Source organism: Odocoileus virginianus, chromosome 31, assembly GCF_023699985.2.
Source record: "Odocoileus virginianus isolate 20LAN1187 ecotype Illinois chromosome 31, Ovbor_1.2, whole genome shotgun sequence".
In the NCBI taxonomy this organism is placed as follows: Eukaryota; Metazoa; Chordata; class Mammalia; order Artiodactyla; family Cervidae; genus Odocoileus; species Odocoileus virginianus.
Window position 1 is genome coordinate 6,684,286 of NC_069704.1, and position 13,251 is coordinate 6,697,536.

The window sequence follows — 13,251 nt, forward strand, 5'->3', positions numbered from 1 at the left end:
GAGGGATGGGAAATGTGAACAGAGGATAAGTCTCTTCAAAAATGCTCTTTATCCTTGGCCTGTTAAACGCAGCCTGTTTTAACTGAACTCTCCCATCCCTTCAATGGCAAGGGTCTATGTGAGAACCCAGAGGCGGTCAGAACAACTGGCAAATTGATCAGCTATTCATCTGTTAACCTTTCAATTGAGAGAGTGAATTTTACTTTGAGAAGAACTTGCCCCTTGACTGCAAGCCATCAATTAACTGTCAATCCCGAAATTCACAAATCTTGGCTCTTAGACTCATCAGGGCTTTGATGAGCTAGCACAGCTAGCATATACATATACATGTATTCAAATACATTGTTGAAAATATTACTGTAAAGCCTAATGTGCTCCAGGGGATGTGTGAAGTGGATATGGTTGTCAGAAGGACCGCCAGTGACCCTGCCCTCACGGAGCTTCTCATCTGAAGATGCTACAGGTGATACGTAGAAAGGGATGCTTGTGAGAAAGTTTAGTATGAAGCTCTCACAGAGATTAGAGGCACGGGCATGGAGTTCAGGCTAGGTGTGTCTGAGAAACTAAGATCTGAAGGATGAGTGGGAGTTTGTGCTGAGAGGGTAGGGGCAGAGGCTGGGATGGGGAAAGCATTCTGTACAGAGAGAAGAGCATGCGCCAAGACACAGAGAAAGGACAGGTTGTAGGCAGGAGCGTAATGGCCACTGTAGCTGGAAGTAGGGGAACCGGAAGGAAGAGGATGACAGATGAGACCCGAGAGGCACACAGTGTGGTCTAGGTCCCTCCTTACCTATGTGCCATGGTTACGGATTTTGGTCTTCATCCTCAGAACAGTGAACACCCTCCTAAAAAGAGTTTTAAGCAGAAGAGTATAGTTTGCCTTTTGAAAGGATGACTTTAGCCACAGAGCGAGGTTGGATCAGAAGCAATTAGCTTTTGCAACTGTAGTGTCTACAGAGGAATAATTAATGGAATGGCTGACGGTCTCCCCTGTTGTAACTCTCTTCCAGATCATAACTGAGGCATGACACAATCCTTACAAAAAGGATCTCCGTAAATAAATGTGCATGGGACTTAGTGGTAAATCCCTTTTTCCATTGAGGTCTCAGGTTCCTCACTGTTAAGCAACGGGTTTGGACCAGATGATACCCAAGTATCTTTCTTTTGCAAAATAAGCCCTTCAATTCAGCATGGATTCTATACTGATACTGGATTGAAGTTTTCAGCTTGGTCTGTGGGCTTTTAACCCTGTATTTTGAACCAATAGATTGAAAAAGAAATTATGTGACAAAACTGATCAACAAAGATCAATAGCTTGTTCTGTTGTTAGTTAGATCTTTAACCAGATGGCTAGGAATGTTTGTTTAATCCAGGGAATTCTTGCTCCCAGCACCACGTTACACATTCTTTCACAGTTAAATTATGGCAAGGTGCTCTGAGGGTTGGGGCATCTGTATCCTAAAATATGAGATAACAATAGTAGTTTAAGTGATAAATGGTTAACAGGACTGTGGTCATGTGCTGGAAGGATTCACTAACTCATCATGTCACCTCGGAAAGTCATTTTCCTTCTTTGGGACACAATTTCCTCTCATTTAAAATGAGAGGATTTTACCAGATTAGACTTTTGAAAACTATTGAAAAACATGTTGAAAAGATATTTCATGGAGAAAAGATACCCCACTCTATCTTTCCTCCTTGGAGGCTAATAGTCCAAGTGTGTTTATGATCTATTTATTTTTCTCCTTTAACCCATCATGCTGCCACATTCCTATGTAACCTTTCTCTAAGACTCAGTTTCTCCGTCCATAACTTAGGGCTACGCAGCAGAGGTTTCCAGAAGGGTCAGATAGTGAATATTCTGGGCTTTGTGAGCTTATGGAGTCCTCATTGCAGCTACTTAATTCTGCCATTTGTAGCCATGTACAGTATATAAAAAATGAAAGTGGTCGTATTCTAATAAAACTTTCTTTACAGAAACAGGCAGAGGCTGGACTTGGCCCATGGACCATAGTTCAGTGAACGCTGGGTCAGCAGTGTGGACTAACTGCTCCCCGATGTCCTTGCACTTTTGACTTTCCCTGACCTTCTCCCCTGAAGAGTTCTTCTCTCCCAAGTTGGAAGTCACCCTTCTCCAAAACTATCCCTCTGGCCTGCACTTCCTAAGGTCATCATCACTGCCATCATCATCTTCTGACATGTCCGTGCGCAAGACTGTCTGTCTCCCCAGCTGCTGAGATGCCTTCTCCGAAGCTTTGTTTTGTTTATCTTAGTAACTACCCTTCTTTAATCCCTCTGAAGGATTGGTTAGCTGGAATCTGTCTTGTCTTCTTCCCCTAGAGCCTTTGATCCGATGCTCATAAGCATTTGCTGACAGCCAGACAGAAAAGGTGGAGCCCAGATCTGAAGCCCGAGGGCCCAAAGAGTAATGAATGAAGACTGCGTTTATTTGTCTTTCTAATAGGCAAGCCCATTTCCAGATCAGCTGCAAGTCACTGCAAGCTGAGAGCGAAAGCAAGAGACGACCTTCTTTCTCCCAGGCCTCTCTGCCCAGGGCCCATCTATTCCACCAAGGCTGGAGCTTGCCCTGACTTCACTAGGCTTGGATGAAGCTGCCATCTGGGCCAAGCTCTGTCCCTCAGCATAGGACCTCCTTGCCTTGTCACTCAGACTGTACATGGCACAGCTTTGATTTACATTTACATCCATGATGTAAATAGAACTCTCTGAGTTCTACAAATCACTTTGCTTCTTCAAGCTTTGAGCCCTTTCTCCTTATGAAATCTTACGTGGAAGGCCAGTCTGTAAATGAGATACAAGTGGGACAGCTCTATTTGAAGCTGAGATGCAGATATAGAGTACTGCCCACTCAGTCTTCCTTTTGCCCTCCTCAAGCAACTGCTGAGATGGCTTTTGGAATCCCTAGAACCCCTCAGATGAATTTTGGAGCCTCTAGACTGGATTACCCCAGTAGGCTCAGTGATAAAGAACCTGCCTGCAATGCAGGGGCTGTAGGAGATGTGGGTTTGATCCCTGGGTGAGGAGGATCCCCTGGAGGATGGCAGGGTAAGCCACTCTGGTATTCTTGCCTGGAGAATCCCTATGGACAAAGGAGCCCGGTGGGCTACTGTCCATAGGGTCACAAAGAGTCTGACATGATTGAAGCAACTTAGCACACACTCACAGACTGGATTATACGTGTTGTTCTAACCATTCGCAGCTATATAATCTCTCTCTCTGGCAAAGTGTCAAGTATATCCCTAGCGCTGAGCTAGTCACTGAGTTGGTGGGGGGCAGGATGGGAGACGTGGTCCATGGTCTCCGTGAACCGATTATAAGGTTGTAGAGGCCAACACAAAATGGGATGAGAAAGTGAACGTAACAATGTAAGGTCTTGCAAACGGAAATACCTATCAGAGAAGCAGGGTTGGGGCGAGGAAGAAAGACTTCCTGAAGACGGTCACATGGCATTGGAGCACCATTTGTAGAGGCAGAGGGGACAGTAGGCCAGGGCGGGCAAAGGCACAGGGGTGTGAAATGCCAGATGCAGAGCTAAAGAAGGACAGTGCCTAGTGGGGCACGCATCACTCATGCCCACGACAGCGTGCTGAGGACCAGACATTTGAATAAGGGAACAGATGAGCATGAAAAGAAAGGGGAAATAATGCCTTTCCCAGACAGGCCCACCTCCTCGCTCATCGACCAGTCATAACTGTTATTGTTAACCACATGTGACAGAATTAATCACTAAGGCTCGTGGATATTCAGAGGCTTTCCCAAAGCAGTGGGGCTGCTGTCCAGCAGAACTGAGATTGAAACTGAAGTTGACTCCAAAGCTTGTCTTTCCCCCATTACATGGAACTTCATGGAAAACAGGACAAATAAGGTAGAATTTATAAAATTGATAGTAAAGAAAGGAACTTCTTATTGGGAAAAATATATAGGAATATTTATCTTGCAAGGTCCTTGAAAAAACCCTCTAACCCAACCTACTGCCTGAATTTATTTTTCTCGTTTTTGTGAATTATGAAAATATGATAACACATTTACAGGAGACTTGAAATATACAGAACAAAGTTACATATAATTCTGCTATATATTACAATCATTTTTTTAAGTAGATGCATTAAGATTTTTAGTTGGAGTTTCCATATCAAACTCTCAAAAGTTAATAGAATAAATATACAGAAAAGTAGAAGGATAGCATAGACCTGAAAAGCACCATGAACTAATTCAACATAATTAAGATTTATACAATTTTCACACAAGAGTACAACCTGCTGACCTTAAATACAAAGAAGATGAGGCCCAGAGAAAGCAAAGTGTTATTTAATATCAGTGGTAGAACAAGACATCATTCTGGTCTTGGAGCCCTCATATCGGTGTGCTTTCTAAAGCATCATGAGTCACATCATGTGTTTTCCCTTTTTGGTGGGTAACCACCTCTTAGCACATCTTGATGGGTTCAAGAGTCTGACCTTTTAACCTTTACGGAACTTTCTCTCCCTTTCTCCAGAGACCACAGAGCTGGGCAGCAAGAAGGAGCTGAAGTCCATGCCCTTCATCACCTACCTCTCAGGCCTGCTGACGGCCCAGATGCTGTCGGATGACCAGCTCGTCTCGGGGGTGGAGATCCGCTGCGAGGAGAAAGGCCACTGTCCGTCCACCTGCCACCTGTGCCGCCGCCCAGGCAAGGAGCAGCTGAGCCCCCCGCCGGTACTGCTGGAGATTAGCCGTGTGGTGCCACTGTACGCGCTCATCCAGGACAACGGCACCAAGGAGGTGAGCTCCCGGCACGGCCCCTGGGTCACACCTGGGCGCCAGCCCTCCCAGCCCTGGCCTTGCGGGTCCTCTGTCTGTCGGGATGGGCATCCTCAGCGTGGTGAGGGCCAGCATGTACTGACTGCTTACACGTGGTGAACACGTGTGTAACTTGGTGACACTAGCTGCTGTAACGGACAAATTCTCCAATCCCAATGACTTAGTCCGGTTGAGGTTCTTTCTTGCTTCTCAGAGTCCTAAGTAGATGACTTTGATTGATGGGTGGCCTTACTCTGAGAGGTGGTTCAGGGTCCCAGCCTGTTCCATCTCGTGCTGTGTTAATCTGGTGCTTCGATGCCTGCTGTGGAAGGAGAAACAACGTGGGAGATTGTACGTGAGAAGTTTTAAATGGGCCACACCCGAAAATGGCACATTATCACTTAGGCTGCTATTCTGCTAGCCAGCATTCAGCCACGGGGCACAACCTGTCTGCAGATGAAGACAGGGAAGTGTATTTATCAGTCTTCCTAAGGGAAGCAGATATGAGTTTGGTGAAAACCTAGCAGCCTCTCCCTCAATACTCTGCCCTTGTTACCTCATTTAATTTACCCTCCAGATCTATGACTTCTTTAAAAGTATGGAGCTGATTCATATGGAATTTCTGACACTTGACCATTTATTTATCACGATGGCAATTCTATGTGGTTTATCTTTTTCTCCTGCCCACTCTACAAGCGAGGAAACATAAGGTGAGTGATTTGCTCCATGTTGGTCTGATCCAGAGCCTGAATACTTAATTGTGAAATTTTTTCTCCTCTTGTTCCTTTTTATGTCTCTCTGGCTTTTGATTATGGCATGTCAGGGCTCGAGAGGACCGTATGAATGATTTGGTTCACCTTTTTGCAAACTCATATCTGTGGAACTTTTTTTTCCAAATGCAGTTTTCAGCTGCAAAACCAGGAATAGTATGCCACTGCTTCAGTGAGGAAGGAGGTAGATAAAGCCTCTCTATTTGGTCCCCATTCTTTCCTCTGCATCAGCTTCTGGACAGTCCTGGGCCTCCAGAGAAGACAATCTGGTGGACGAGTGACCAAGTCCCATAGGATGTTATGGATTATGTGCTCCTCCCAAGGCATCCTACTGGGCTAAGTGCCAGTGCCTGGAGACTGGTCAGGGCTCCATAGAGAACAGAGAGGAGATGAGAATAAGTGAGCAGAACATCAGGCGGATAACCTGAGGCAGAAAAGAACATGGTCTGTGCAAAGACCTATAGGAATTCCCCATGACTCAGACCTAGAGATGAAGGGAGGGTGAGGGCAGAGGTGAGGCCAGAGGGATCAGAAAGAACCTGATTATTTCGGGTATTGTAAGCTAGGTCCTGGAGTTTGGACGCTATCTAGAGGGCAGTGACTTGCTGAAGATACACGGTTAGCAGGAGGTTGATAGAATTAGTTTGTATAGCAGAAGGAGTCCCCTGGAAACTACATCAATGACTATCAATGGGAGAGCAGTTAATTAAAGTGTAAACTATGAATAGAAGGGAACACTGTACTACAACCAAGATCAATGAACTGTAATGATACTTAATAGGAGAGGGATGAATATAATGTTAAATGAAGACAGGAAATCCCAAAGATATATTTTGCATAGCATGATACCCTTCCCTCTATTTTGAGTTGAAACACACACATCAAATATACTACCTTTTAAGAATAAATATGCATGCAATAGACAGTTTAAAAAAGGAATCAGGGAAATGATGAACATAGTATTAAGGATGATGGTGATCCTGAATCAGGGTAGGCAGGGTGATGGCATGAGGGAGCATCAGTTATATGAAAGCAGCCAGATTTCTAGCTGATGTTTTGGGTGCTGGGTTTGTGGGGGTTTATTGAAGTGTTAGGGCTTCCCCGGTGGCTCAGATGGTATAGAATCTGCCTGCAATGCAGGAGACCTGGGTTCGATCCCTCGGTCAGGAATATCCCCTGGAGAAGGGAATGGCAACCCACTCCAGTATTCTTGCCTGGAGAATTCCACGGACAGAGGAGCCTGGTGGGCTACAGTCCATGGGGTCACAAAGAGTCAGACATGACTGAGCGACTTTCGCTATTAAACTGTTAAAATTAGCTAAGTAGCTGAGGCTAACCGGATGAATACATAAAGCCTAACCATGCATGGTACAGCAATGAGCTTGACTCATGAACCACGCACCTCAAATCATCTAACTTTGTGCATCAGAGGTCCGCAAACCAACAGTAGAAAAAAGTCAAAAAAGCCAAATTACATACACATCTCCATGTCTCTGGTTTCAGGGTGAGAATCAACTGTGGAAATATAAGAGTGGAGCCAGGGAGCCCCCCGAGGAGGCTCTTGAAGCTTTTGCTTAACACAAAGGGTCATCTGAGGAGTGTTTTGTCAGTGAGGACACACGCGGAGCAACACATTGCTAGCCGTGCAGGCCTGAACTCTCCAGGGGTTGGTGAGAGAGGCTCTAGGAAGGCAAGGGAGAGGGAAAATTATGTGCTCGGTTATGTCTAGCTCTTGGCTGCCCCCGGACTGTAGCCCACCAGGCTCCTCTGCCCAGCGAATTTTCCAGTCTAGACTCCTGGAGCAGATTGCCATTTCCTTCTCCAGGGGATCTTCCCAACCCAGGGACCGAACCGGTGTCTCTTGTGTCTCCTGCATTGGCAGGCGGGTTCTTTACCACGAGCACCGCCTGGGAAGGCCGCTGAGAGAGGCTCTGACTGTCTGTATTTGCTCCTCTTTGCAGGCCTTGCTCTCCTCACCTGTGAGGTGCTTTGATGCCAGCTAGTCACAGGACTTTTATGATGTGTCCTTGGCACGTGCGGCAGCAAGATGAGCCCTGGTCCCTTTACTCTTTGCTTAGAAATCAGGTTCCTCTATGTCTGGGTGCTGTGCTAGCTCCCCTCAGCATCGTCTATATATCCAGTTCTAGAAAACTTGTTTTCCTGAGGCCGATTCACGTGCTCTCAGCTAGAGAAGGCCAGGAGTGGGCAGGCGGTCGCTAGGTGTCAGTGTTCTCCTTACGGGACACCTGCTGCCTTTGAAGTACAAGTCATTCTTCATTCCTTCCGTATTTCCGAGTGCCTGTTTGTCCTGAAGAGCAGGACAGATGGACACAGGTGGAATTCTTGCATTCCTTCCATATTTCTGAGTGCCTGTTTGTCCTGAAGAGCAGGACAGATGGACACACATGGAACGCAAACAGGCATGGTCTTCCTCTTCATGGAGTTTACAGACTGGGGGAGGAAGATATGAAACACACCAGATAAGTGAGAACACACTGTGCTGAGTCCCAAGAGAGGTCCAGGCCTGGGGGTTCATGGAGGGTGACCGAGGGCCATGTGGGGTCAGAGAAGGCTTGACTTCCTTAGCAGAGTGATGTTTGGGTAATTTCTTGAGGGTCAGGTGCACAAAGCGAAAGTGGAGGACTGGGTTTGGCAGAGGAAGACCTGAGAGCTTTCCAGATTGAAAGTGCAGCTCCTACAGAGGCCTGAAGAATGTGCAAACGTGGCCCGTCTCCCTGAGGTCCAGATGGGGAGCTCTGGGTACATCCTAGAGTCTTGCGATCCCTACCTCATGGGATCAGATGGTAATGAGTGCACAGTGCCTGGCCTGTAGCATGTCATTGGCTTATCTTTTCTATGATAAAAATGCCATTTGCCTAAACTGACCCCTCCCTTTTCCCATGCTTCCTTTGGTGCATCCTCTTTTAGGTAGTATTCAATCATTTTACAAGTGCCCAAAGTGCTAGAGATGTGGTCTTCAGAGCAGGATCCATATTTTGTACAAGAGAGATGATTGTTTAACCCAAAAGGTCAGAATACAAGTGGAGAGATTTCAGGAGTATTCTCTCACTTTATAAATATCGCTGGAACTCATACTGTAGAGAAAGGGTACCATGGGTGGAATTATACATCAGTAAAAGGATTTCCTTCTGTTGACCTTCTAGAACAGAATGGAACCGTCCTGCTATGTGAGAACAACTGTCTCCTTGAGTTATTTGAGGTCCTTAGTCAACTCCCGAGTCCCATGGCACTATCGGGAAGTGTCAGAGAAGGGGTGTGACTTGCCTGAGGTTAGTGGGGGCTGTTCTGGTCTCTGACTCTGGACCAGGGCCAGGGTGTACTCTGGGTAATTTTGGGGACCCTTGGACTCTAGCTTCTTTGGTGGTCGGGGTCTCCTTTGGTCCATCTCCAGGAATGTGTGGGAAAGAGTGATGCCTTCTTCCTAAGCTGGAAAGGAGTCCTTCATTACACTTTGTGGTTTTGAACAAGCAAAGCAGGAAAAAAGTCTTAATGATGGAGAGCTTGATTAATAACATTATTCTTCCCCCTCCACCTGTTAAATGACCCTTATACAGCCCAAAGCCACAGAGCTTAGCTAAGCGCAGCTAATGCTTAAATGCACAAGGCTTTGGGTGACTGCTAACTTAGCCTTTGGGTGAGAAAGAGGAAGAGCTCCAAATGTAACATTCATGGGCTTATGTTTTCTGTGATAAAAATGCTGTTTGTCTAAAGTGAGCCCTTCCTTTTTTCACGCTTCCTTTGGTACCTCCTCTCTGGGTCATACTTGGTCACTTTGCAAGTGCCCAAAGTGCTAGGGACATGACCAAATGTGGGAGAAAAACATGTGTCATGGGGAACAGCCAGATCGAGGTGGATTTGAGTCCCGTCTTGCCCACTAATTGTCTGGGTAACCTTCATCTCACTCACTTATGAAATAGGCATTACATAATCTACCCCTTTCCGTTTTGGGGTTGGGAGTAATCTTTGGAAGCACAGGAGAGCTGGAATACCTGTGGTCTGTACCAGGTTCACTCCTGGATTTTTCCATGTTGTTGGGCATGGATGCTTCTACTGCTTTGATCTCTTTCTTCCCTGGTGACACAGTCAGTAAGGACTCTGCCTGCCATGTGGGAGACCCGGGTTCACTCCCTGGGTTGGGAAGATTCCCTGGAGGAGGAAATGGCAACCCACCCCAGTATTCTTGCCAGGAGAAGCCCATGGACAGGCGAGCCTGGTGGACTACAGTCCATGAGGTCACAAAGATTCGGACAGGACTGAGCGACAGACACTCTCTTCTGGTCTCTCTATATGTAGGATGAAAAATATGGGCTAATTTATCCCCAGGCCCCTGTGGCAGATCCAGGGTCAGATCTAGATTCTCCCCTGAAAGTAAGGGATATATTTTGAGGTTGGAGGAGACACCTTGTAACCTGCAACCTGCACCCAAAGATGTTAGCAGCTGTGCTCCTTAAGTTAACATTGGGCAGAGAAAGATTCTGGTATCTTGTACTCCATCCCAATGACCCAGCATTTATGAGTAGATATGGATATTAAAATCATACTCTTTATTTTACAAATAGTACAGCTGAGACCTAGACATAGGAATGACTTGCTGTAGGGCACACAGCCAATTTTGAATTCAAAGTCATCTGACTTCGGAGATGTCTTTTGTTTCAGACTCAAGAGTCCTCATCCATGAAATGGGTGGTAACTTTCCCTGCAGAGATCATACAGGAAAATTAAGAGAATGTTAGCTGCTGTTTGGAAAACTATAAAATACTTTGTATATCTTGATGATTTTTTTTTCCTAGTGCTTGGGTCCCCTGAATTACAATAATGTGATTTTTTTTTTTTTTTTTTTCTTTTCCATGCTGCCCGAGGAAGAGCCATGTGTAATTTTGGTCTTGTTGTGGTTTTCTAACCTTCTAGCAGATCCTTTCTCTCTGCCAGAAAGACTTGTTTACTCAATTTACACTTCGTGGCTCAAACCAAGAAAAATTCCAAATGACTGCTCTTTGAAAAGAAATTAACAGCCAAGACCCCCACCACCACCATTATTACCACAACCATACCCACTGCTGTGACCACTCCCGTTAAGATAGCCAGCATTGTCACTGCTGCCAGCAAGCACCTCACGCTGGGTGTCTGTAGATACTGTGCTAAGAGAGCTAATACAAGGGGAAATAAGACCCAGACTGCGCCTTCAAGGAGCTCACAGTCTAGGGGATGAGGCAGAAGTGCCACAGCACAGGAGTAACTGTAACCGCTTGCATATGCTACACTAATGCATGATTTACTTTCAAACAACACAGCAGACATTCCAACAGTATTAGCAAAGAGGGAGGGAGAATCGCTGGAGTGGTTAAATCTGGGAGCGGTTCTTGCTGTAGGGAAGGTGGATGTGGGCAGTTGGTGGATGTAGTTTGAGACTAGTCTGTTGATGATGGAGATAGTCCTATGTACCCGATGTATTTAGATCATAGGTGTAAATACATCATACAATGCATTTAGAAAACTCTCCCAAGGGCTTTTTGTGTTTTATCTCATTCAGTCATCCAAGAACTTCTGAGGGAAATATTCTCATCATCCCAATTTAATAAATGAGGAGACTCAGGCTCAGAGAAACTTGACATCTGAGTCTTTGAGATTCTGAAGCTCATCTAGGCCAGAGTTGGAAAATTCTGATCCATGGGTGAAATCCAGGAGGCCATGTGTTTTTATAAAGACAGTTTGTGAAACACAGTCACACTCATCTCTACATATCAGCTATGTCTGCTTCCCAGCCATGACGGCTCTGTTGAGCGGTCACCCCAGGAGATGGTGGGACACACCAAGCCAAAAATATTCACTCAAGTCCTTTGCAAAAAATTTGACAAACCCAAGTCTAGACTAAGGTATATTGGAAAAGAAGAGGAAAGAAAGTTATGTCTGATACTATGTGCCAAACACATGGAAGAGTAAATCCCAGCATATATTGAGTGCCAACTCCATGCCTGGCATCTGAAAAGTGCTTCATGTGTATTCATATGTGTTCTCTCTTTCCTTTGGTACATTTGAAGTGTGCACTAGTATGCCCATTCCACAAATTTAAAAATATCTGAGGACTTATTTATCTAACATAACATAGCTAGTCGGAGAAGGCAATGGCACCGCACTCCAGTACTCTTGCCTGGAAAATCCCATGGACGGAGGAGCCTGGTAGGCTATATAGTCCATCGGATCGCTAAGAGTCAGACATGACTGAGCGACTTCACTTTCACTTTTCACTTTCATGCATTGGAGAAGGAAATGGCAACCCACTCCAGTGTTCTTGCCTGGAGAATCCCAGGGACGGGGGAGCCTGGCGGGCTGCCATCTATGGGGTCGCACAGAGTTGGACACGACTGAAGCGACTTAGCAGCAGCAACGTAGCTAGTGACTCTGACCCAGGAAGTGTGTTTAGCCAACCGTTCTTACAATTGAGGAGCGATAAAACTGGAGAAGTGATGTACAGAAGACTGGCTTGTGGAAACTTTGAATTCTGGGCTGAGGGATTTGGGTACCACATGAACTATAGCGAAATCGTCAAGATTTGAGGTCAAGGGAAAGACATAGCTGGATGTGAAATTTAGGATAATAACTACATCAACAACAGTTAAAGGTTGAATTGCAGGGACCAGGACTGGTATTGTGTTCAGGTTTATTAAATTGGGGTCTGCAGATCACTGATCTTAAATGGTTATCGGATCTCCATCCTCAGAAAGTTTGTGCAGAGTTATATATTACTGTATTTTTTCCCCCCTGGGGAAAAGGAAAGTATGTGGCATCAGCAAAGTTCCTAAATATTTTGCCGCAAATGTTGCAGAACACCATGATAAGAGGACCAGTTCGTTGGGGTGTCCATGGTGGGAGTCTGCATGTGGGGTGTCTGGGAGGATGGCGATCAGTCCAAAGGATTTTAACAAATATTTATTAAGGGTCTCTTACAGGCCAGGCACTGTTCTGGGCTTTTGGGATACATTATGGATCAAAACAGGCACATATGACAACCATTTGGAGACTTAAATTTCTCCTGGAGTGTATGTGGGAGACATAAACCATCAGAATAGTAAATAATCTAGGATATTAAAAGGCAAAGAGAAGGGAAAATAAAGCAGAATAAGAGGTCAGGAGTGCCTAGTGGAGTGTGGAGACCTGGCTCTCAGAATATCACCAAGTCAGTCAGGGTCACTTAGATTGAAGATGGGGGCAGCGTTTTTTTGTTTTGTGTTTGCATGCAGATTCCTGGCTTCCTCTTCCAGATTCTGTTTCTCTAGGGGAGTGAGGCTGGAGAATTCTCATTTTTACAAGCTTCCCGGGTGATTCTGCTGCATGCCGAACTTGAGAACCATTGCTCCAAACCATGGTTCCTGTGGCGTTCTCATTCTGAAATTCTTCAGGGAATTCCTTGCTTAGGGATTAAGAAAGTCAAGTACTTCTAATCTGGAGTAAATCTCCTCTGCGATTGAGGCCACTTCCTCTCTATCGGTGCATTATAAGGAGGTGAACTGGCCAGGAACCAGGCTGTCAGGCAGTTCTTGGCAAGAAGGAAGATCAAAGAGAAGAGGGGGATATAATCCACATATTACTCAACACGCTCATGGTCAATTACAAAAGAGGAACTTAATGCTTGGCTTGCCTCCTTGCAAAACTGGAAAACATA

At 45.6% G+C, this 13,251-nt stretch overlaps 1 protein-coding gene across 9 annotated transcripts in view; it reads left to right on the forward strand.

The window, feature by feature from the left end:
• ASTN2 (astrotactin 2) overlaps positions 1-13,251 on the forward strand; it is a 996,620-nt gene that overhangs the window by 797,913 nt on the left and 185,456 nt on the right. For all 9 annotated transcript variants that reach the window (XM_070459205.1, XM_070459200.1, XM_070459201.1 and 6 more), the window contains one exon: positions 4,517-4,782. In XM_070459205.1, the coding sequence (XP_070315306.1) occupies positions 4,517-4,782 (266 nt within the window). The remainder of the gene's footprint in view (positions 1-4,516; positions 4,783-13,251) is intronic.